Raw genomic sequence first — 26,211 nt, forward strand, 5'->3', positions numbered from 1 at the left:
CTTTTATTAAGGTGCTGAGTATGCAAAACGACTAACGTTTCGACCTTGCGGTCTTCATCAGAGTCCACTCTGATGAAGACCGCAAGGTCGAAACGTAAAAGGCTCTAAATGTCCGTGTTGCTCCAGTCTCCTCTCCTTTTGCAACTTTGATGTCCCTGCACCTGTGAAGCACCGGATCAGCCGTTTTAGGCTTGAGGCGCGTTGGTAGACTCCCTTTGTAACATGTATTCTCTATTCAACGTCATCGTACGAGCAACAGTTGGTAAACAAATAAGGCACGTTCGGAAATACCGCACCGGAGCGCACTCGCCTATTAGTTTGCATTGCACAGTGCCAGTGGGCTCAGTGCGCTATTTCCGAACGCGCCTATGAAACTCCTGCAATATCTCACCCCACGACCACGTCGACATAAACTTGTGTAATGTCATCGATATCATACTCAATGACTATAGCCTATCATTATTCGCCATACTTTTAACGTGGATTATATCACACGAGCGTTGGCTGCGTTGCTATTCCACTGTATCGCATTACAAGAACAATAATGAGCACATGCAATCTACAACAGCTGGTGCACGCCACGAATCAAAGATTAATAATAGTCAAACACACAGCTAATGCGGGTAGTGGCAGTGATTGACTATAAATTAAAAGTAGGCTACCATGAAGCACTTCGGAGTGCTGCAGGCGATTGATTTTTTATTGTGAGTCCACTCAAATAGTACTGCACAACAATTTAACACAAATCATTGCAGTATAAATACTTATAGTTGGGATTGGGACACGAATGCTTGGTATTGCTCCTGGGTTCATAAAAAGTTTGGTTGCAAATCCACTCTGAACCGAGATTTGAAAAACTTTCTGGGGTGAAATGATGTGCGCACACCAAGAGTCGCTTCTTTGACAACTTGGTTGGAACGTTACCGTCAAAAATAAAATGCATACACCTAGAGCGTGAATCTTCATCTAGGCCAGTTGGTGGAAAGTGCAAGGACTTGTGTTGATTGACACAGCCGACAACGGAGCAGATTGCTTTTTCTCTAGAAGCCATTATTATTATTATTATTATAATACTGAAACAAAGTCGCGGTCAGAATGAGGAAGAAGAGAGGAGAGGGGCGGGGATGAGGAGGAGGGGGGCGGGTAGTAGAATTGGTAGGCAGGGAGCAGAGGAGAGGGGGCGGAGGTTTAGCGTTACATTACGTAGGCCTCCGCCGTCCAACCCACGAGTCATATTTGCATAATTATTCACAAAAGTCCAGACAGCGGAGAATACACTGAATGTTCAAATTTGTTTTTTTTGGTGAAATTGATGTCAAGAAAAGCCAAAGAACACAAAATATCTACAAAAATGTGTTTTAAATGTCACAATCCCTTTAAGCCACATGTTTTTGCACTACCCTCTTACTTAAACGGGGAGTGACACGCCCCTCGGGAAGCTATTAAGGCTATTAAAACTAGCATCTAGATTGTGACGTCAGGTCGGGCCAGCTCAATTTGACCAATGAAATTGATCTTGTATCTGGGCTAAATGGCAGAGCGGCTCTGGGCTCTGCGAGTTAGCGTTCCTGGTGGCTATCAACTCATGCTAGTGGTTTTGAGGTCACTTTTAGCTTCATAGCTGGGTAAAAGTTTGGTGTAAAAATTATTTTTTTGCTCGAAAATCTTCGTTAGAATGATATTGAGTTGACGTGTAAGTTTTAGGGAAAACTGTTGCATAATCGCAATTTCGCGTGACGGGTTCCATCGTACCTATCTTGTCTATCTGTCTCCCCCCCGCTGACACGCCCTCAGCCGGCTAAGTGCTGAACAGGGCTCACGGAGCCCTGGAGCTTCACGTAACGTTACCACTGCCTGTGACTACTCTAGCAAAACTGCGCCGGCCTAACCTGAGTCCGCCCCTCTCTCTCTCTCTCTCTCTCTCTCTCTCTCACACACACACACACACACACACACACACACACACACACACACACACACACACTCTCTCTCTCTCTCTCTCTCTCTCTCTCTCACACACCGATATGGGGGGGCGGTCTCTCTCTCTCTCTCTAATAATAATAATAATATAGCGCGACAACTTGTGAAGATTAGATAATATATTCGAAGAAACTAGCATTTAGAAACCACTGGAAAAAATAACTTGTATCCGTGCACAACTTGGAGCTCTCCAAATAGCCACCAGAAGTATGATGAAACTTGACATAGCGTTATTTAGGCTATAATGATCAACTTGTATGGGTGATCATTTTATGTATATCAAATATTATACCCCTCCATACACACACACACACACACACACACACACACTCTCCCTCTCTCTCTTTCTCTCTCTCTCTCTCTCTCTCTCTCTCTCTCACACACACACACACACACACACACACACACAGGTTCAGGGAGGCATGGCCGATTATCGCATGGGTGACAATTTGACAAAGCTTTGTAAATAATAAACACAACTCTTCGCGTTCACAACAGCTATACACAGGCTAAAACATATCGATATAATCCATTTGGTATTAAAATGAACGTCACCCCACTTGATCTAGTAAGAGTATAATATCTGTTCCAACGTGGGCTTTGTGAAATACTGTACAAAGAAAATGTGTGCTGTAAGCCCTTACTTTTCTATGGAGATAAAGACTAATCATTGTGTATATTTCTGCACTATACCTGCATCGAGTGATCTTGGTACATAGAAGTTGATCTATTGAAGATTCTGACCTTCAAAGTACATAATTTTTGTTTTGATTGTATTGCTGTATTGTTCTTTCTGCTTTGGCAATGTAAACGTATGTTTTCTCATGCCAATAAAGCCCTTTGAATTGAATTGAAAGGCACAGATTCTGTGCGCGGGTAAAGTGCGCGGGGCATCTGAGCAATCATACCAAGTTGATTATATCGATATGTTTTAGCCTGTGTATAGCTGTTGTGAACGCGAAGAGTTGTGTTTATTTACCAAGAGCATCGGCTCTATCCGTCATCCATTGCAACTGCAAGACGGCGAGACGCGGTGTGTGTGTGTGAGAGAGAGAGAGAGTTTATTTTTTCATGTCATTGATATTATGTTGTTATTTGTAATATCTGTGATTGTGCTTTGGCAACACTTGTAAAACGTCATGCCAATAAAGCCTGTTGAATTGAATTGAGAGAGAGAGAGAGGGCCCTCATAATACCCAATTACCCATACAATGTTTTTCACTCATGAATTCTGTAGACAGTCTTAGCCATAGCCGACGTCAATTCCAAGGACAGGGCAGAGAGGGATCGGCTTGACTTGACTGTAATGAATAAACTTGGAATAAATAAATGCATGTTGTCCGTCTTGTGTTCTTATCTTCTCGGGGCTATTGTTAATGCATGTTCAAAATCAATCAGCAATTTGACCTAAATATTCCCATTTCATATTTATATTATGGCGACGAGTATAGTCACTCATGACGGACAATCGGACATATAGGCAATGAAACAGTCAGTAAAGTGGAATGAATCACAGCATTATATCGCCCCTTGCTGCAGAATGGAAAATAATGCAGAATATTTTCATGGCTTAGAATCTAGGACAGACGGGTCAGATGATCAGTTGAGGCAATTTATTATTTCGTACAGACTCACACTCACAGAGTAAAGTAGAGTCTTAGACTCATAAAAAATACCTCCCTCACAATCAGAACAATGACGGTGCGACAACTGTTTCACACCTGGTTATTGGCTAAAACATTCCTGTAGCCTGAATGATTATGCAAACACTGTAAGTACTGTAAACCCGGGACACGCGATTCTCATGAATTAATATGCATAAACAAACATTTCACATGAAGAAACAATGGTGTGTGTGTGTGTGTGTGTGTGTGTGTGTGTGTGTACACACATGCCCAGTTCAATGCGGGGCAGAGAGGCGCCGCTATACCGTGTGCGCACTGCGCAGCCTGCATGAACAGAATAGGCTCTGTGCCCCGGCGGTGAGAGGGGACAAACGGCCGTGAGAGGGGCTGCATCCCAGCTCTCTGTGCCCCGGCGGTGAGAGGGGACAAACGGCCGTGAGCGGGGCTGCATCCCAGCTCTCTGGAAGTCCGAGTGTGAAATTGCGATTATGTAACAGTTTACCCTAAAACGTACACGTCAACTCAATGTCATTCTAACGAAGATTTTCAAGCTTTTTTTTTATTTTTTTATGATACTTCCACCTAGTATGACGCAAAAAGTGACCTCAAAACTAGTAGCCTTTAGTGCGCTAGCCACTCAGCTCGCCTAGATGCTAGGTCACGTCAGAGCCTGAGATATAGTCACGTGTCGTTTGAAACCGTTTTCATTCAGACCACGTGATGTACCTTATCAGCAATGTTAATCTCGGGCCGGGACACTCCCCCTTTAAGGGACTCAAGTGATTTCATTCAGGTCCTACAAACCATAGAATCAGTTAACAATGAGTCTTTTCTTGTTACACTAGATGTGGAAAGTTTATATACGAACATCCCACACCAAGGTGGTCTAGAGGGAATTGAACACTTTCTCAATCAAAGGGTTGAAGTTATCCCCAGCACTAAATGTTTGAAAGATCTCACTGAAATATAACCTGACGCTGCCAGATGAGGGCGGTATTGAGGCAACATATTCCCCAACACAACACTCATCTGGGACTTCCGACAGAGTTGAGCCTGAGACAGATCAGCTTCGTACCGAACCAATCAGCGTGAGCTAAAGGCGGGATATGTGCAAAAGCGGATGTGACGGTATATAGAAGCTGCTGTGTTGTGTAGTTGTTTCACTTATTCACTAGTCAACATGGCCGCTACCATGAGCGATATGACGATAGAAGCTGCAATAACATCAGTTATTTCTCAACTGGACAATATTTCTTCGTTGAAAGAAGAGCAAAGTATGGCACTGAAGGCTTTTTTGCGTGGAAAAGATGTTTTTGCGCTCCTCCCGACTGGCTTCGGCAAGAGTTTAATTTACCAACTAGCTCCACTGGTAGTGAAAGAACTGGGGACGCCGAAGCCTATATTGATCGTCGTTTCTCCTTTGACTGCCCTCGTAGCAGATCAAATCAAAGAGGCTACGAATCTTGGACTCTATGCTGCGCAACTCGTAGATAATGCAGCACACGCCGACATCCTCGACGGCCGATGTCAGCTGGTCTTTGGCAGCCCGGAATCTTGGTTACTTAGCGATAAATGGCGTGATATGCTTTCATCACAAGTGTATCGTGAAAACCTACTTGGCATTGTCGTCGATGAAGTTCACGTCGCATACAAATGGTAAGCTAAACACCGTTAAATGGCTGTATAGTGTAATTGTTACACTACACATTAAACTGTAAAACAAAACAGTAACAGAGCAGCGTGTTTCTAAATACGGCTACAGTAGTTCCAAGACGAAGTGTTGTAACATTTATGTCAAATATTATATTGTAAACAATAAGCTAACACACACAAACAGACCAAATGTTAAACAGATCTTACTGTTACTGTATTGCTGTAATGCAACTATGCACGTTACTATTGCTGCTACCTAGACTCAATTTAGGATGTCTTTTTCTTTCAACCAGGGGGCTGGGAGCAAACGGGAAGCCAGCCTTCAGAGAAGCCTTTTCCAGGCTGAATGAACTAAGATCCCTAGTCAAAGAAGGTGAGTTTTGAAACACAGTAATGCTACATGATTAATTAATATCAATCCAGAAAAGGGGCATTGATTGTGTTTGGAAGGGGGGCTGCATTGTGCTGCTAACTGAGGGGGGAATGTTGGGGGGGCTGTTTCTTTTGTGTGTGCATTGGGCTGGCAACCTGGTTAGGTTAATCCCCCTTTTTTTAAGGTTAGGGGGAGGGCTGTGTTGTGCTGGCAACTTGGGGAGGATAAACCCCCTCTATAGCCTGATTAGGGGGAGGGGTGTATACACTACAGGAGCAGATCATAGAAGTTGGTGCTGTCCAAGTATAGTTATTTGTCATTTAAAGAAAATACATTATGATATATGGAAACGTCAGTCTTTAGCTGAAGCTACCGATAACATAAATAACCTAATTATTTCCCCTTTACAACGCTATAGAAAGTGTAGCATACAGTTCTTCATTAATGCTTGTTTGCTGATACATGTGCACTTGTCTTTCAGGTTTACCTGTGTTAGCGTTGACAGCATCGGCTGATAACAAGAACAGAGGCCGTGTGACCAGGATGCTGGATATGGAGGAGGCAACTCTCGTGACTGTTAGCCCAAACAGGAGAAACATCAGACTGGGACTGATTCGGGTTCCTGCCGATAACTTGAACTGTATGGACTGGGTGGTAAAGGAGGTCAAAGATAAGGGTCTATCAATGTCTCCCATTATAATCTATTGCAGAGCACTGAAGTCACTTGGGAGAGTGTTCACCTATCTTAAAGCAGAATTGGGAGAAGATGCTTGGGTTAACAAAGACCAGGATCAGAAGGCTGAGAACCACCTTATAGGAATCTTCCACAGCAATACACTGTCAAAGTACAAAGACAGAGTTTTGGCCTCCTTTAGTGGAGAGGGGAGCTGCAGAGTGGTTGTTGCAACAACAGCTCTTGGGATGGGCTTGAATTTCCCTAATGTTTCTCATGTTCTAATGTATGGTTTGCCAGAGGATGTTGAAGACATTGTTCAAAAAGTTGGAAGGGCTGGCAGAAATGGGTTGCAGTCACATGCAATTTTGTATGCTATCAAAAAACCTGAAAGGGCTGGTCCAGAAGTGAAAGAACTGATACACACTGGCACTAAGAGCTGCTTTAGAAAAGCACTGTACAGTCATTTTGAAAACCAGCCAACAAGTGTAGAGCCAGGGCATGTCTGCTGCAGCTATTGCCACTCTGTATGTTCATGTGCAGGTGAAGAGTGTTACGAGCCTATCCCCAAACATGAGGTAATAGAACAAGATGTTGCCATGCAAGGGAAATGTCGAGTGGTAACACAAGAGGACAAATCTCTTATCCGGGAAATGTTAGAGGAGTATATGGTTTGTTTAGAAAAAGACACAGCACATGTCTACACTAGCAAGTCAGCATGTACTGGTTTCAGTGCTGAGCTCATAGATGCAGTAGTAGAACACGGCACACACATATTTGACTTGTCCTACATTCTTAGAAACCTTCCTGTATTCAGAAAAAAACATGCAAGAGAAATTCTGCTAATCATCAATGAAGTCTTTGGTGATATTGACGATGTAGAGCCTTATCAAGAGGATAGCTTCACTGAGCCAGACATCAATTATACAGGCTATTTTGATGAAGATGAGGACGACTTTGAGATGGGAACACAGCACAGCAGCTCAGAATCGTCTGACGAATAAGCAGTTGGCCATTAAAGGCTATTATAAGATTCAGATTGGTTGTCAACTCGAGCTGTGGAATATTCAGTTGACTGAATGCTCATGATTAAAATGGTTTTGTATGTAATTTGAACATAAAAGTTATTAAAAGTTTGTCACTTCAAAAAATCTGGTGTTTATTTTCCAGGTATGCAAATTTCACTTTGATTAAGAACCGTTTATCACAAAATAAGTAAAAATGTACATCTGTCCTGGTACTGTATGTCACCCTTTTCACTATGCATGATGACTCTCAAATTGATTGTTTCAAATCATTCGGCTAGAGGCATTGATCAATTTGCAATTTAACACATGGGATCCAGCTTTGATACTTTAGAAACATGTTATGTAGTTTTACAAAGTAAACATGAACAAGTGAGGCAAATGAAAAATGTATTTATAAAAACAGTAAATGCTATAGTTGAGCATACTTAGGTAGGGGAAAATCACAACAATATATATAACAGGATCATAAAAACAATACGTGCGTAGCCTATATTCAATAAGGTCCCAACTATGCATTCTCATATCCTTTTCAAGTACCCTTTGTTAAGTTCCTATTCGAGATACATATTTTCTTACATCCTGCAATGTGTGGTGACAAATGAGAAAAATAAGATGCCCTTGGTCAATTCAATTCAATTTTATTATAGTGTCAAATCACAAGTTGTCTCAAGACACTTTACAACCAACAAAGATCCACCCAGAGCAAGCAATATTGCGACAATGGTAACGAAAAACTCCACTTTAGGAAGAAACGTCAGGCAGAACCCGACTCTAGGGTGGGCGGCCATCTGCCTCGACCGTGTCGGAGGGGGGGGGGGTAGAGAGAGAGAGAGATAGACAGAGAGAAAAAAAGACAGAGAAATAGGCAGGTGGGATCCGTGGAGTGGTCTGGTCCACATCGGGTCCAGGTCACACTTCTGGTGGGCTCCATGAAGAGGCCTGATCCACGGTCACACTCGGCAGTCATTGATGAATATAAACAGTGAATTATTGCACAATTTTTGGCTACTTGGCAGCAGTTATTGCAGACTTTTATAGCACAATCAGATATACGTTATCTAAAGTGTATCGTGGGCATGTTTAAAGACTACAAGGCTATATTATTGACTGACTCAGACTCAGTAAAACGCTTTAACGCTGAAAGGAGAGTTTGGTGAACACAGGCAGGAATGACTTCCTGTGGTGCTAGGAGCCAGTTGCAGTCTCACTAAGTTCAAACTCACCATAGCTATAGCTTAACCCATTCAAACCGGGAACCGTGTAACCACTTTATAATCGATATTTTATACTTTGGCTATTCAAAAATAGCAGATATACAAGTTTATAGCGTGGCACTCGCTGCCGTGCTATGAGCTTGTAGATCTGCTATTTTTGAATAGCCAAATAAATCTAAAAATTACAGATTATTTCCCGGTCTAAATGGGTTGCATGGCTTTTAAAAAGCAACATTTTTCTCAATAACATTACTGGATTTAACACAAAAAACCCTGAGATTATTTTTGCCGTTTTTGCATACTTAAAAATGCGTTGCGACAGTGCAGACTTGTTGTTGCTGTGGAAGGCCCTGTCGTTGCTGGGTAGGGGTGGAAGCCATGTAATGATGACTGGCTGTGGCATCTACTGCGGCTGCAGAGGGAGAGAAATGGGGGGGGTCATAAAAAAATGGTCATGTTTGTCAATGGAAGACAAAGACTTCATTCAAGCTGAAGCTGTTATTAGCTGAGGGTATGTGTATCCACTGAGGTTGATACGGGATTAGTGAATAAAGTGTAAACATGTTTTACTGTTATGATTACATGGATGGTGACATTAAAACTGAACCTTTGATGAAAATATTGTTCAGACGGCATAGTGAAAACAAGGCAACACACGGGGCAGTATGAATAGTGTTGAAATATGAATTGCATACCCCATAGCTGAGTGGTTACTGAGCCCGCCTGGGAAGCCAGAGCCCTTGGTTGACCCAGCTGTAGAGCCGTTACTGCTGTGAATATGCAGAGTTGTGCTGGATTGGAGCAGATATTCTTGGGGGAACCATGATGGACGTCGCTACTGCGTAGGATTCCAGGCCAGGCAATGTGTCGATGTGCGTTTCCTTGAGCAAGACTCTTCTAGGATGTGTAAAAAGAAGAGGATGAATTTCACCTTTGTGCATATATATATATATATATACACATACATATATATAATAATGTGACAAAAATAAGACCCCAAAAGGAGTGGGGACTATACCAGTATTCTATTCTATCTATGCGTGCAAGAGGGGAAACGTTGTTTTCGGGATGTTGGAGAGTTGGCTCTTGTGTGTTCTTGGGCAGGCTCTCTGGACCAGGGGGTGACGTCATCGAGGTGCAGCGACGGACCTGTGAAGTGTGTGGGTTTTGAAAAGGTGGAGCAAAACATTTGGAAAATAGTTAACAAGGCTCTTTGATTCAGAATATGTACAGTATATATAAAACAGAACACTTTTCTTATTTTTTTACCACAACTTGTTCACGTTGGAAAACTGACAGTTGTAGTGTAAGTCATTTAATACTTACATGGGTGGAGGCCTTTGACATTGTGTCTGAAAATTGGTGAGGGATGTGACTAGCCACTACAGCAGATATGGGCTTGGATCTCAGGACCAGGAAGGGAGTTCCCAATGTCACAGTCCATGGTATAAAGTTGGTTTTGAAAAGGTGGAGCGGGAGGGAGAGAAAAATAATTCTCAGTTCGCGGTGTTGTCTGTGTCCCACACTTATGTAGTCGGAAGTAAGTCTCTGAGTCTATGCTGTCATTGTTCAAATAGGGACACCCTTCCACTCCTTCAGCTTTGACCTCATCCAACTGCACACCTCGCTGTGCTTCAGTTTTGCAAGCAGGTTTCTGTTGAACTTGGGGAAGGCTGTGAACTGTCTGCCTGGTTGGTTTTTGAACAGCTCGGCCTCTCTGAGAACCTCAACAAGTGCTAGAATGTCGTCAGTCTGGTCACGGGCATGATGGATGCCGCTGGACTTCGATACGTCCAGCTCAGTGTCTGTGATGTCCATCATGTCCTTCAGAACCCCAATGGACTTGCTGATCCTGTCTGCTGCTTTCTCAGTCATGTTTGGGCCTGTGCGCTTAAGGAACGATTTCAAGAAATTGTTAAGGTGTTCCAGATGCAAATCAAGAGAAATATTCTTGCCCTTCCCTCCGCTCCCATTCCAGAACCTGTTCCAGGTCAGACTGTGTGCTAGGCGAGGGGAGAGAGTGGCGTTGACCTGCACGGTCAGCAGGAGTGTACTGTAGGAGTATTGGGTATGACCATAGGCCTTGTAGAATAGCAATGCTACAGAGTACATCCTCAGTAACCTCTCTCCATCTCCCTCCTTCACTGCATCCTGCATGTTGGACAGCATGAAGCCAAAGCTGAGTCTTGCTTCTGTGTGCTGTCGTTTGTGGTCCACGGAACTAGGCATGACTGGCTCTGGCACACTCATTGTAGGCACAGTTAAGCCGTGAATTTTATGCTCGTGGTTCTCCCTGGCCTTGCTGTACTTGTAGGTTTTGGGACAACTTGGCATGCGGCATTGGAGCTCCTTCCCCAGTAGAGGACGATCACTGGCACATTGTCGGATACCGGTCACAGTGTCTGAGATGTCATTAAACATGACAAACCGGTCCACAATTTGGGTCACGGCTTTATGCAACCAGCTCCTTTTCACATCTGGTGAGCCAGACCTGATGTCCTTGGGGATGAAGTCCTCTGGCACATCTGTTGAGACATATTTAAATGAACAAGAATTACTATAACGTAGTTGTGGAAGCAATAGAAAAGTAAAAAGAGCCATGACATTTAAACTACAATTCAAAAAAGAAATTGAGATGCCCAGGAAATTTGCATCAGCCAAGTGCTGGTGAAATGGGAAAGTTGACGATAGATTTCAAACACAAAAATTATAAAATCTACTACAGAGTGTCTGGCGAATAGGAGTTTTATCTGAAATGTGTCTGACAAAAGAATAGATATCCTTGTCAAACATTTTCACATTCATAATTGAAATGTTTTGAAATAATATATAATAATGTCGACAACTACTATGTGACCATAATCAGTGACAATCAATTGTGTACCTGTGACATTGTTCAGTCCAAAGTGCTCCATTGTGGCAGCCAGGAACAGAGCAGCAGTGTCCTTTTTCACCATGTCTTTATATGCGTTGAACGCAGCATGAGGACCTTTTTTTGCATTGCTGCAACTGCAAAAAAATATGAGAAGTAAAAAAAGGGGAAGGAGGCAAAGAATAATAATTGCTGAGGATGATGACGACATTTAGGGGATCACCAGACAAAATCGTGGTGGCAGGAGTTACTTAACAGTTACAGGACCCACATATATTAGTAAAGTATTACATAATAATAACAAACAATGACAATATTAACAGAATTAACAACAATTAGTTAATTACTTGTATACCGCTTTTCAATAATTCAAAGCGGCTACAAAGTACACTATAAGGAGACAATGTTAGTCAAACAAACAGTTGACAAAACATGAGACAGACAGACAGCAGTGGATGGGAAAGGAGTTAGACTTGGGGGTATAGAAAAGGCAAGTTTAGGTGGATCTGGGGGACTGGGAGGGTAAGATGGGTTAAAGGTTGTCAGTGAAGTCGGTATGGGGCTGTATAGTCGATTGAAAGGTTTAAATCACATGAACACAAACACACATAAATATATACAGACAATACAAACACAAACCGGGTCATCGCTCATGAAGTCAGAAATCATCAGTCGTCAGTCGTTAGTAGTCAGCCCCCCCTCCCCTCCCCCCAGCAGTACCAAGCCTGAATTCATGCTGGCTGGACTGGATTTCCCCAGGCGCTAAAGAGCACAGTAAGTCGTAATGATAAAGTACCAAGCCGTAATTCATGGTGGCTGGAGTTCATCACAAAGAACATCTCTGCAAAAGATTTGGAAAATAGTTAACAAGGCTCTTAGAATCAGAATATGTATATATAAAAACAGAACAGAACACTTTGAACATTTCTTTTTTACCTCAACCTGTTCATATTTGAAAACAGTGTCCCATGATCTCTGGCTGAATCCTCCTTGTAAAAGACCAGATGATAGATCTAAAATCCAAATGATGTTGTAGTACAGTAAGCAAACAATTTCATTTAGGAGGAAATATTATTGTCATGATAATTAGCATGATAGCATAGATAAGTCAAGTTAGTCCAAACTTTGTTTTCAGGGGAAGTGGTACAGTAATTGGCTGCTAGTCCATACTGTTGTGAATAAACTGTTTGAGGTCAAACATTGAGTGAGTTCACCCACCTCAAACAGGTTCCGGATTGCATGCCAATCCTCAAACTTGAAGACAAGGCCTTCCAGTCTGTCTTCCCTGCTCTCTCCTTCGGCATAGGACAACTGGATGTTCCGACTGTTCCCCTCTGTCAGTCTGTCCCCACCTACAAAAACACTTTCCAGTCCATGTGGGGCCTTTGGCACATACCTACATGAAACATCAAGTAGACTTACTAGATTTATCAAAACCCTTCCCTTCAGATGCATATGTAAGTAAATTATATATTTTCCTTATTTCAAAACTTAATAAGGCCTGTGGGGCACCTGCAGCATGTAATCAAGCCCCTGCACTCAACGATATTGGAATGGTAGAGATACATAAAGGCTTTTTCCAATATATCATTATCAAATATCAATGTCCCACATTGTGCGATCTTTGATGACTATGGTCAGTAATGACATCAATGATGATGTTACAATGTCTATGACATGTAAAGTTGGGCAATTGTGCGATGAGTGATGTAAATCCGGTAATGCCATGATGTGATTGAGATGACTAGTGGTAGAAAATCACTAATTTGGCAAGTTAAAGTGTCACTTTTTGATAAGCAATGGCCGCTGAAATGCACAAACACTGACTTTTTTTTTTGCATGCCGTGGTATTGACAAACTGCACGAATACGAACATTGTGTTTCATAAATTCCAAGACAAGCCATACTTACTCATTCTGGATGTGCTGTAAAACGTCTACCAAGTCCCCAGTTTGGTTCTCATCTTTGAACAGAAGTCCAAGAGGATGCTATGAAGGAAGAATATATGGATTATAGTAGCATAAAGTTTTTAGTTTAAATCCTATGCCAGTACACTAGTTGTTACTTGTTCAACTTAATGAAAAGTTAACTCAATGGTACAACTGACAGTTGTAGTGTAAGTAATTTAATACTTACGTGGGTGGAGGCCTTTGACATTGTGTCTGAATATTGGTGAGGGATGTGACTAGCCACTACAGCAGATAATGGCTTGAAAGCATCCAGGTACTGGGTCAGAATGCGGCTCCCTAGCACAACAAACTCTCGTCGCATATGGGCTTGGATCTCAGGACCAGGAAGGGAGTTCCCAATGTCATAGTCCATAATTGGCTGAGTTGGCTTGTCCCTGCTGAGATGGGTTATGGGCACTCTGTCTTCTACAGCCATGTGGTGAACCCAGTGGATGGATTTGTTTGCTTGCCTGGTAGACTGGTGGTGTGGGCGGATGAAGAAATCCAGATTGTCAAATATGATGGAATATGTGGGTGGTGGTGTTGGTTGTGATCGTCCTAGCGGCAAGACACTGCCGGCCAGAACAGCACCTCCCTGCGCAGCGATGGTGTTCTCCATGGTGCTTTGGGTGGTTTCATCTGTATAACACACACACACACACACACACAGAATAAAAATGTGTTAACACATAAATGGACTCATAACATTAAAGGATAAACACTTATGCAGCGACAAAATAAACAATGATCAACAAAAAGAATAGCCCTTCTAACCTGAGAAGACAGACAGATCAAAGCTGAGGATAGCTTCATCCAGGTCCCTTGCACTCGCTGTGTCACTCAGTGGGCTTGTTTCAGCAGCCATAGCACCTCCGCCTTCAGCAGTGTCTGTGAAGCTGATTTGCTCCACTCTGTCGGTAGTGATTTCACTTGCTACTTTCAGTAGGTGAAATTCCTGGCCGCAGGTCTTTGCCAATTCGGTGAGCTTTTTCACAGCGTTGGTGTGCGTTGTGGTTATACCCAGTTTGCTGAGCCTTTTAAAAACTGCCTTCTTTGCCCCTCCATACAGTAGAACACTGTCCACATAATATGCAAAGGCTGACAAGCGTGGTTCCCTGCCTCTCAGAGCTATTGCAGCAGCAGCACAGGTGACATGGGGAGACTGTTTGGTGATTTGATTAAATATAGAAAATATGAAAGGTGACGTAGACTGGAGATCTGACAGCAACTGGGCGAATGAAAATGCCTTCAAATCATCTGCCGATGACCGCCACAACATACAACCCTGGGAGGGACTACACAGTTTTTTGCTCTCATCCTCTATCAATTGTAGGAGATTGTTCTTAAGTTCTCCAAACAGTTCTTGGTGTCTGACAATCAGATTGGCTGCTGTTGTCCAATTCTCCAAGGTGAGGTGTTCGACAATCCCTGCTGTGTAGTTGTCACACACTGTTGTTCTACCCCTGATAGTAACCTGAAAGAAAAACAAAGGGGGTTATTATTAAATAATCATAACTGTGACTATGCATTTCTAAAGATAATGGATCATGATCTGATTTATGATTATTGGCCTAATACGTGCTCACTTAAAAGGAATTATAATCATTATTTTTGTTACTCTCAATGCACTGAGACAGAAAACTGATACAAACCATGACAACAAAGCTGAACAGAGGCCAACATAAATATTTGCTACTATGCACAGATATAGATATACAGTACAGTAACAGTATATAAAAATCCAGTATCAGTATATAAACTGTGCAAATAAGACAATATTGCAGCATGCAAAGATGCTGGAATAAATATGCAATTTATTCGTGTGCAATTAGTTTAAATTATACACACAAGAGGTAGGTGGTAAGTCCCACTGTATATTAGAATGTCGATTGGTTAGGGAGGGAGAATCCTGTTTGGTGTTACAGGTCTATTTCATGTATTGTATCATGTATCTATGTATTGTTTCTGACACCATGTGACTCATTTAACATCTGCCTGTCTTCACACCTCCCCCCTCTGTAGGTAGAGTTGGAGGGAGGATGGGCTGTGAGATGTAAAGGGAGATTAGACCCTGCCAGATAACCAAGATAAAATATGTCACATTATAGTAGCATCAGCCAAATATTATGTCCATGGAGAGGGAATATTAGCTAATGACAGCCTGCCTAGTCACATTTCCTTTGAAAAGTCATTAACCAGTGTAGTATATTTTAAAAGCTGTGAGTTACCAGGCCTGCTTGGAAGAGATTCGTGAAGTAAGTGAGAACAGGCAGGATTGGGGGGACAGCCCCCCCCCCCCCCAGCCTGCTGTTATTTGAGACCCTTTCAAAGCTCATGCCCTGAGCCAAGTGTGCTTATCAGATCAAAAGATGAGCAGTGGTTCTCAACCTGATTTTTTCAATCGACAGTGCAAGTGACAATTTAGAACTTTCAAGACCTTTTTAATATCTATTTTTGTTTTACCATTACTGCATCAAAAGTATTCAACAAACTATACTATACAAACTGGTCAAACATTGGCCAAATTGTCAAATGATATAAGAAAGAGGCAAAACATTGAAAATAGCCAAACTACAAGCTCACACGTTATGAGCTTGTAGATCAGCTATTTTCACAATATTTATCTAGGGTGTCCCTAGTTCAAATATGATTATTTTGGGGGGTCACGGCCTGAAAAGCAATGTTCAGTCATTAATGTTAAGATGGTTATATTTTTTTAATGAACTGCTATAGAATGAGCATATGTATACAATTGCAGCAGCGCAGCTGGATTAGCGCGAGTTGGCAGCATTAGGTTAGACACAATTAGAAATAGTTTCACAATATGAATTTACCTCTAATAGGCTTCGCCGTACGGGCATCCCAGTTGATGGTTTAGACAGCCTACGAGAAGGGGTTGTTGGGGAATCAGTCGATGTAGGGGTGTAAGTGTGAGATGGAGTGCGAGGTTTTTTAATCCGCCGTGGTGTTTTAGAAGGCGTAGGCTCTCTGTAACGTTTATCTGTCCTCGGTCCAGTTTCCTCAGGTGGCGTCCGTGGTTCTGCTGTAGCCGTTTCTGCTGTAGCGGTAGCCGTTTCTGCAGGTCTTCGGTCTTTGTCCTCTTTTTGCCAGCGCCGGAAAATGGGATAAACGACTTCCATTCTTTGAAGCAATGTAATACATGGCTTACACATCCGAGACGATACGGCGGGGTCTTTAAACAGTGTTAAACCTAACGCTATCAGGCGTTCGTTAACACTTTTTACAGGCTTAGTACTAACAAATATATTCTTTGAATTCGTAATAGTACCTTTTATGCGCAGATTGGCGTTACAAAAACGACACAAATCTCCGACATCCATGATAACTTTTTTAGCAACAAGTTGTTCTGTGAAATGCAGTGGACTACATGTAAACATCCTGATGTCGCATCCAAACAAACGTCACGTAGACACGTCAATATGATTGGTTGTGTTTGCACGCCCACACGGTGATAGACATCCAATCATCTACCAAGTATCTTGAAAAAAAGGAACAGCCCCGTCATTGAATTTGCTTCCGCGATCCCAGATCCAAATAAGCTGTGAAACAAATTTGTGTAGCAAGCTTTTTGGATCTGGCAGCGTCAGGTTAACTGAAATAGTGCTTACTAAAAACTTTTTCTTGTTTGAAAATGACTTTTATTTACAAAAATGTGGTACGGCTATGGGTAGTAAGATGGCACCCAATTACGCTAACCTTTTTGTTGGGCTCCTTGAAACTGATTTTATTTTTGACACACATTCAGTTGTGGAAACGTTATATAGATGATATCTTCCTTATCTGGACTGGTTCTTCTACAGAGTTGACAGCCTTCCACATCTTTTTAAATGACAGCAGTCATTCTTTAAGGTTCACCATGGCCTCTGATCGTTGCCGAATTAATTTTCTTGACATTCTTGTCATTAAAGAAAATAACAGACTAAACATGGATCTGTATAGGAAACCGACAGACCGAAATGCCCTGTTGCATGGTGAAAGTTATCATCCGACCCCATTGAAGAAGGGCATCCCTATGGGTCAGTTCAAACGGGTACGTAGGATCTGCAGCTCAGATCAATCATTCACTACACATGCAAATGACCTCCAAAATCGTTTTGAACAACGTGGGTACCCAGATGAATGGATCAAACCTGCCATAGACAAATTCAGTGAATGTACCCAATTAGATTGTCTTAAAACAAAGGAGAAGACTGATAAAGCCCAACAAATTAACTGTTATACACAGTATTCTCCATTAGGTACACAATTCGAAGCAACGATCAGAAAGCATTGGCATATCTTGAGGTCAGATCCCACCCAAGGAAGAACCTTCTCTGCCCCTCCTCGCATAGTGTACAAAAGACCACCTAATCTTAAGAACCTCTTGGTCAGGTCACATTTACCTCAGTAGACACCCACACATTTTTGTCTGATATTCCAGATGGTAATTACAAGTGTGGCAGATGTGCACAATGTGGTTTCACATCTAAATGTCATACATTTAATCACCCCACTTCAGGCAAGACTTTCAAAGTCAAGGGCATTATCAGCTGTACGACAAACAATGTGGTCTATATGCTTAAGTGTGTGTGTGTGTGGGCTTGCCTACATAGGCAAAACTCTAAGACCCCTTAAAACCTGAATTTCAGAACATAGGAGTGACATAAGTAAGAAACAAAAATTTCAAAAATCCTGTAGCCCTACATTTCCACCAAGCACAACATTGTATTTCCTCCTTGAGATATATTGGTATTGAAAGGGTCCAACTGCCACCTAGGGGTGGAGACATTGATGTTCTACTCCTGCAGCATGAAACATTTTGGATGTCAACCCTCAATACTGTTAATAAGGGCTTGAATGAGTCTTTCGACATCAGACCATTCCTATAATTGTACTGTACATTTATTATGAGTCTCTTAATCCAGTATCCCTTTAAGTACTTTTGTGGTGAATTTATCCCCCTTTTTACTGGAGGTTTCTAACTTGTTTTTAACTTGATTTTAACTCTTGCAGTAGTACAGTGTGCATGGCATGTCCCACACTTTATTATGTTTAGGTACTCACCTGTTGTACTATTTGTATCTCACATGTTCTCTTTCTTATCTGTAGGTTGTCGGATGATGTACTCTGATGGAGTGCCCCTCCTGAAGAACTACTAGTCCTCATCCTCATTTTGTTCTCAGCATCAGACACAATTGTTGATAATCAAAGTAATGGTCTCAGCTTCCTCACTAGGAGCTTTGGGTCTTTTTTATTTTCAACACCAAACAATTCATAAATGAGTCATCTGGAATTTAAAATTAGATTGATTTTTTTATCCATGACAACCTTTTTGTGTCCTATCCTGAAATCAATGTGTATTATTGTGCTTAGATTTTGCATATTTTGTACACATTCTGTACCCGTTATATCTTTTTGTATTTGTGTATATTCAAACATGTTTATTATTATTATTGTGACATGGGAAATTGGTTGATTGGTTTGGGCTTAGGTGGCAGTAGTCACCACCCATCGTTAGAGCCAATCAGTTGTACCCCTACCCCTTCCTGTATATAGGTGCACACCCATTCCCTGTCACATCATTCCTGAAGAAGATCCTATAAGGGATCGAAACGTCGAATCTAATAAACCAGTGGAGCTGAGTTTCATACCAGTGTTGCAGACTCTATTTTTCATCTTGTACTGCCTTTTTCTCTAGCACCTGGGCTAGAGTGGAGGTGCATGCTCTATTTCCTTTGTTTATTTGTTTATTCAAATATCTCATCCTTTCAAACATCTCTCATATATTTTCACGGGCCTGTACACAAACGACATTTTCTCAGGGCGAGGGGTCCGGAATGACAGCTGGACTTCCAATTATGACAGTCACTCGCAGGGCAGAGTTTTCTGCTGCAGACTAGGCTCCAGAGTCTGCAGGCACGACGCGCACAGTGTGTTCCATTCTCTGCAGCTGTTAGAAATGAATTAATATCAAATCAAAAGAGTGTTTCATAAGAAACAAAAATACTTCGGCCACATCAGTGAAATAATGTCCGATATCTGGCATCGGAGCCTAAAATGATGGATACATCGGTGAGACCGATGTCAGGCTCTATTCGAAACGCCTTGCTCTCACAGAGCAAGGCGTGACACTTATTTTTTAAAACGAGGGTTATCCTGACAAAACAAATAGGAGAATAAATGTCATCTTTGAGTTGCTCTGCTGATGCTACCTTCTCTCTCCTCCTGTCTGTGTGTAAAGAGGTTTCATCTGAATATGAGGAGAGGAGATCCAGTCTGGTCCAGGAGGAACCACAACCTCCACAGATTAAAGAGGAACATCAGGAGAGGAGATCCAGTCTGGTCCTGGAGGAACCACAACCTCCACAGATTAAAGAAGAACAGGAAGAGGAGACTGGTGAGTCAACTTTAACATTACTACGTAGGAAGATGTGCGATACTCTCTCAGGTAAAACAAATTTATATTTGTATTAGTATTATTCTCAGAATCCACTACTCCTGAATGAAGTGTCTGGTGCTGAGAGTCTGGTCCAACGCACAGGTCCTGGCTGTACTCGTGGTGAGAGCAGGAGTGGACCTGGTGAGACGTAGGAGGGGCCCGGACTGGAGTCAACCCACAGGGCCTAGTCCCTCCACCTGGTCTTTCCCTAGTGGGTCTGATCGAGGGTAGCCTCGGAAACCCAGACGTTTTTATTTCCAGGGAGAAAAAAAAGGTTGGGGCAGAGTCTACTTCAATTCGGCATACAGTAGCGCAAACGTCGGTCTCTCTCTGCTGATTTCTGATCTTCTGCACCTTTGTTAAATTGACGCACACACGTACACACACACACACACACACACACACACACACACACACACTCTCCTGTCTGTCTCTAATTAATTAGTCTCATGTCCTGCAGTCTAGTTTCTCCCGGCGGATACTGCCGGGAGCTGCCTATGCCATAGAAAGCATAGCTGAGTTCCAGTCTAGATTGAGGGTAGCTACTGGGACGTAAGTCGGGACTTACTCGGCTCACTCGGCTGGGTCACCTGAGTGAGGGGTATGATGTTCGCGAGACCCTGAACCCCGATGACCTTGGGATACATCACTGAGGATACCAGGTGCATCTATGACTAAAGGGTCATTCAGCAACTAACGATAAAGAAATGGTCATCAATCAGCACCAGACACTGCATTCAGGAGTGGTGGATTCTTGAGCCACAATGGTGCTGCAGGCTAAACCTGGGCAACGGTGGTGCTGCAGGCTCCACCTGGGCAACGGTGGTGCTGCAGGCTCCACCTGGGGTTCACCGTGGGGTTGTTGAGCTTCCTCTTCACGGAAGACACAGGCTAGGGGCCAACCAACATACTGCTCCCGGGTGCCGTCTACATTCCGGCTGGCACGTGTCTCTCCGGTGGTCACCAGACTACTCCTGGTTGTTCAGTAAACCCTTATTGAATGATAAGTACAAGTTGTTTCTACTGGTGATTTCCACAGAGCACCACAGGGAGAGGTCTACCGTATCTAGAGAGATGGCCTCCAAAAGACATGGGAGTCTTAATTAAAATGGTATTTTGTAATTGTAATTGTTTGATATTATTTCATTTATACAAATCATGCATCAACTAAAGATTAAGACATGGAGTCACCACTACACACTATATGTAAGACACACTCAAACATCATTGTATTATTGGAACATTGAGTTTGTGTCAATTGTTTACAGTTTTCTTTAAACATTATGCAAATGCAACATTATAATCAATACAAACACAAGATGTCTTCTAAAATCTTTACTTGGACAAGTAAGTAAATGTTCTTGTCCAAATGACAAGTGGCTCAAAAATGTAATGTCAAGCCCTGAAAACTGTCTTTGATTAGAAATGGAGAAGATGATGTTCCTCTAAAAATGCAAAGTTCAAACATTAAATGTTTTTCTCTCTTCGTGTCTTTTTTCTAGCCGTCTCGCACCTCCCTATGTTTAAAGTGGAGGTTTTTACTGAACAACAGGAGAGGAGCTCCAGTCTGGTCCAGGAGGAACCACAACCACCACAGATTAAAGAGGAACAAGAGGAGATACTTCAAAGACCAGTGGAATGTGAAAAAGTGAAAAGTGAAAACAGAGAGACAGAGCCTGTAGCCGGCACCTCAACTGAACACATGGAAACACAAGCTGATGTAGAGGACTGTGGAACATCACCACCAACTAGTGACGACCAGCTCCTCTCTTCACACTTTTCTGAATCTGACACTGAAGACAGTGATGAGTGGCAGGAGCCCAGTGAAGGTCAGTCAACTTTAAACACACTGAAATCACACAAGACAAATGTGGAAGGACAAAGATTGTCTTTGAGCAGCAAGCTGTCCAAGGACCTGAAATCATCAAAACAAACTCACTCCATGAGGAACCACACAGGGAAGAAACGCTTTAGTTGTACAGAGTGTGGCAAATGTTTTAATCAGACGTATAACCTGACGATGCACACAAGGATTCATACAGGGGAAAAGCCCTTCACTTGTACAGTTTGTGGTAAAGGTTTTATTTCAAATGATCATATGAAATCACACACGAGGACTCATACAGGGGAAAAGCCCTTCAATTGTACAGTTTGTGGTAAAAGCTTTGCTCGGAGTGGTGTTCAAAAAACACACATGAAGACTCATACAGGGGAAAAGCCCTTTACTTGTAACGTCTGTGGTAAAGGCTTTGCTCAGAGTGTTACTCTAAAATCACACACGAGGACTCATACAGGGGAAAAGCCCTTTACTTGTAACGTGTGTGGTAAAGGCTGTACACACAGTTGTAAACTTAAAACAGACATGAGGACTCATACAGGAGAGAAGCCCTTTACTTGTAACGTGTGTGGTAAAGGCTGTACACACAGTGGTGAACTTAAAATACACATGAGGACTCATACAGGGGAAAAACCCTTTACTTGTACAGTTTGTGGTAAAGGCTTTGCTCAGAGTGTTACTCTAAAACACACGAGGACTCATACAGGGGAAAAGCCCTTTACTTGTAACGTGTGTGGTAAAGGCTGTACACACAGTTATAAACTTAAAACACACATGAGGACTCATACAGGAGAGAAGCCCTTTACTTGTATTGTGTGTGGTAAAGGCTGTACACACAGTGGTGAACTTAAAATACACATGAGGACTCATACAGGGGAAAAACCCTTTACTTGTACAGTTTGTGGTAAAGGCTTTGCTCAGAGTGTTACTCTAAAATTACACACGAGGACTCATACAGGTGAAAAGCCCTTTACTTGTAACGTCTGTGGTAAAGGCTTTACTCAGAGTGTTACTCTAAAATCACACACGAGGACTCATACAGGTGAAAAGCCCTTTACTTGTAACGTGTGTGGTAAAGGCTTTGCTCAGAGTGGTTATCTAAAAACACACATGAGGACTCATACAGGGGAAAAGCCCTTCACTTGTACTGTTTGTGGTAAAGGCTTTGCTCGGAGTGAACATCTAAAATCACACATGAAGACTCATACAGGGGAAAAATCATTTAGTTCCTGTTAATGGCAAATGCTTGGGTCAAAATGCACATCTGAGGATAATGAGGAGGAATCATACAGGGAAGAAGTAGTTAGTTGTAATAGTAATAAATCCACATTTCCCCCATTTGAGTTGACACATAATATAACATACAATCGAATGATCATTCATTCTATTCCAGGATGACAATGACAAGTGGTAGATACTAAAGTCGTGGAATCACATAATCTGACACTATCAACATGACCACAGACCACCACTATTTAGTATCTTTTTGTTAACAGGCCAGCAGTAGGCCTCGATGAAGTTGCTTGGGGTCAGGTCAAAAGGGGCGGGCGGCAAGACGCCAGGGATGAAGGAAGGCGCGAAAATCAAGCGCTGGTCACAGAGCAGGGGTGGGTGAGTTTTCAGGACAGCTCACAGTTGAGGAAAGGGTCACGGCGCCAGCTAGTGGCACAGCCTTCCGGTTATGAAGAGAGCTTTCCCAGGTTGTATACTGGGCGACCCCAGAATGATAAAAGCACACAACAACAGTGGGGTCGCGGGGCTTACAATAAGTACACCAGGGCTGGCGAGTTATCTCCCACCTTTCATGTGCAGGAGACACGTTCTGGCCAGGATGGCAGGGCCCGTAAATCTTCTCCTCCATCTATGGAGGGTTACAGTGGAGGAGTCGGAGCAAGGGACAGGGATATGAGACCCGACCAGAGGGGTCCAGTGGTGCAACAGGGGAGAAGGGTCGAAGGTGACAGAGTTGAAGCAGGATTCAGGGTGGGACGTGTGAGGGGCCGGGGCGGAGCCAGTGTGAGACCTTACTGCAGGGTCGAGGATTTTTGATAATCCACAAACAGGCCCACTAAGAAGGGGACGTTATTAGTATTGAAAAACTGTTGAAGTAAATGAGATCTTTTTTGTAGTTCAGTTAAATGATTTGTTTTGGTATAGAACCATGATTACTTTTATGTGTGTATAAACATGCCTTGGTTTTTTGTTTTAATTTGTTTTGTTTTGCTGTGTTTGATTCTAGAGATAAGAGGGAGAGATGGAAAGATAACGGGTTGTGTGTGTGTGTGTGTGTGTGTGTGTGTGTGTGTGTGACTGACCTAGTTGTTAACTGTCCCCCTCTCTGCTCCCCCCCACCCCCTCCCTGACGGTCAGAAGTTTAAGGGAGGGGTTGTACCCAAGCCCCTCTCAAAGCAGAGAGCATTAAGGTTATGTGTTTTTATTTTCATTTATTGTGTCGCATATTAGGATTTAGTTCGGGTTAATGGGTGTAGCAGTATGATGTTCCGTTAGACAAAGTTTTAGCGTAACATACACAGTAAAAGTTTTACTCATGGAACGGTTTATTATTTCATTTTGTATTTTAATGGCTTAAAAGTGTGATTACAAAAGAAAAGGAGAAGATTTTTTCGCCTCCCTGCCAAAAATAAAGATAAAATGATAGAGTAGTGAGTATTTTAATGTGGATAGTCTATGCCTTTGGTAGTTTTAAGCTTCTAGATGTGCATAATAGGAATATTGTTTTAAATGTGTGTACTAAGGGTTTCTAACTCATGATGTTGAAAGGTGGGAGGTGAATAAGAGGGTCATCATTTTGAAAGAGGGTTTAACATTTTGAAGTGTTTGTAATATATTCATGGAACAGTCCAGAGCCAAATGGGCAAAGAAGATAAGGATTTGGGAGGAGGGTATTTGAGGAGGTAGGCTAGAGGAGAAGGGGAACTTTTTTTTGGGCTTGCTAGAGTGTCCTCTGGAGAGAACAGTACTCTGTTTTGTGCTCCCGTTGAACATTGTATTATTTCCTTTTAGTTTTAGATTAGTTTTTTTTTACTTATTTGATATTTTCTTTTCACCGGGTATTTTTCTGTAACCTATAGCTTTTCTAACATTTTGGTTGTAGTTTTGACAATTTTTTGTCATATTAATCATTTATTGCTGTAAACCGTATATCCGCTGATTATCTGAAGAAATAAACGCATTTTGGATTAACAAACAACTTCTACTTTCCATTCATTTATGCCGGTGAGTAAATATTTGTGTGTTTGTATAAGTGTATGTTTATATGTTTGTATGAGGCAGATTTAATCCCTGCCTCATTGTATGTCCTATTACCTGCCTCATTGTATGTCCTATTACTGTCATCATATTACGGTTGGTACATTTTGGACAGATGCACAGTGGTCAGGGAATCAGAAGGATTACACCGGGAGTTGACAGGCAGTAGTATCCACAGGCGAGTCGCTGGGAACTATTGCTGTTTTTCCTGTAGAACAGTGGACAAGAAATCAGAAGGATTACACCGGGAGTTGACAGCCAGTAGTATCCACAGGCGAGTCGCTGGGAACTATTGCTGTTTTTCCTGTAGAACAGTGGACAAGAAATCAGAGGAATCACACCGGGAGTTGGCAGCCAATAGAATCCTCAGGCGAGTCGCTGGGAACTATTGCTGTTTTTTTTTCCTGTTGAAGAGGTGCTACCCCGCTCTATATGAGAGCCGGGTTGTGCACTCTCAGAACACCTGAACAGTGCATTTCCTCTGCCCTATCGGCGAGTTGCGGTAGGGGCCTAAGATCTGACTGCATCAGAGCATATACCTGGATTTCTCAATATAACCGACAAGGGGTGTGATCATCGGAACTTGAACCTATAGCAGGGAGAGATTTTTGCGGTGATGCACTCAACTGGTCGACACTTTTGTATGTAAAACCTATATACACATGGCACAAAAAGTTGTTGTCTTTGGTAGATTATTTCTCTATTGTAGCTCTGTTTAATTATACCGTCGGATGTTTCAGACATTAACCCATCTTGGGGCGGGAACCCCGTTTGGTCTTTTAAGCATTATATTATACTTTAGCCATTGACAAATAGCAGATCTACAAGCTCATAGCGCGGCACTTGTTGCTGCACTACGAGCTTGTAGGTCTGCTATTTTGTTTTTAATCGTGAAAATGTGGCGCACCTCCCCCTGGCCAGCCGGGGCGCCTGATGGAGGGGAAAGGAACTGGTCGGAATAACGTGTCCCTTCCACGCGCTACGTCCGGCCGGGGAAATTCCCCTCTGTCAGGTGAAAAGAAGCAGTTTGGACTCCTCATGCATAGAAGGAGGCATGAGGTCAGTCCGCTGCCCCCCCAGGTTGGCAGAGGAAGTGTAGCGCCCAGGATTACATTAGATAATTGGCACTGGGTGAAAAAAGAAAACTGGGTTACAAAATCGTGGGATAAAATTTAATAGAAAAAAAAGAAAATGTGGCGCAAATTTTTGAATATATATTCTTTCAGAGTGAACGTTTTTAACTCAAATCTTTGCTTCTGGGGGGGGGGGGGGGGTCCCTGCAACTACGGCGGCCAATT

General features: G+C 42.5%; 1 protein-coding gene and 1 long non-coding RNA gene across 4 annotated transcripts; one reads left to right on the forward strand and one right to left on the reverse strand.

The window, feature by feature from the left end:
• The first annotated feature begins 4,795 nt into the window (after positions 1 to 4,795).
• LOC308311348 lies at positions 4,796 to 7,436 on the forward strand. Its single transcript, XR_013963635.1, has 3 exons — positions 4,796 to 5,261; positions 5,552 to 5,631; positions 6,113 to 7,436. It is a non-coding gene; the product is annotated as an uncharacterized lncRNA (long non-coding RNA).
• A 518-nt stretch (positions 7,437 to 7,954) lies between these two features.
• Positions 7,955 to 16,763, reverse strand: LOC308311882 (uncharacterized protein). 3 transcript variants are annotated; one of them, XM_080758655.1, is made up of 12 exons: positions 16,202 to 16,763; positions 14,142 to 14,841; positions 13,555 to 14,006; positions 13,330 to 13,406; positions 12,637 to 12,814; positions 12,355 to 12,431; positions 12,215 to 12,259; positions 11,431 to 11,555; positions 9,873 to 11,071; positions 9,565 to 9,695; positions 9,242 to 9,443; positions 7,955 to 8,958 (listed from the first exon to the last, which is right to left on the reverse strand). In XM_080758655.1, exons 1-7 carry the CDS (start codon positions 16,706 to 16,708, stop codon positions 12,226 to 12,228), a joined length of 2,025 nt encoding a protein of 674 aa, XP_080614781.1. In that variant the 5' UTR covers positions 16,709 to 16,763; the 3' UTR covers positions 7,955 to 8,958; positions 9,242 to 9,443; positions 9,565 to 9,695; positions 9,873 to 11,071; positions 11,431 to 11,555; positions 12,215 to 12,225. The 3 variants fall into 2 exon arrangements, with proteins under 3 accessions (XP_080614782.1, XP_080614781.1, XP_080614783.1); XM_080758656.1 differs by having other exon boundaries at positions 9,242 to 9,440.
• Positions 16,764 to 26,211: the final 9,448 nt, after the last annotated feature.

Source organism: Protomyctophum bolini, assembly GCF_963924005.1.
Source record: "Protomyctophum bolini genome assembly, chromosome: 24".
Taxonomy (NCBI): Eukaryota; Metazoa; Chordata; class Actinopteri; order Myctophiformes; family Myctophidae; genus Protomyctophum; species Protomyctophum bolini.

Coding starts and splice junctions, on each gene's coding strand:
- LOC308311882 (XM_080758656.1), bottom strand. CDS start 16,708: ATGGATGTCGGAGATTTGTGTCGTTTTTGTAACGCCAATCTGCGCATA. Junction 13,407..13,554: donor TGTCAAAGGCCTCCACCCAC/GTAAGTATTAAA, acceptor CTTCCTTCATAG/CATCCTCTTGGACTTCTGTT. Junction 12,815..13,329: donor TTACAGCACATCCAGAATGA/GTAAGTATGGCT, acceptor TGTTTCATGTAG/GTATGTGCCAAAGGCCCCAC.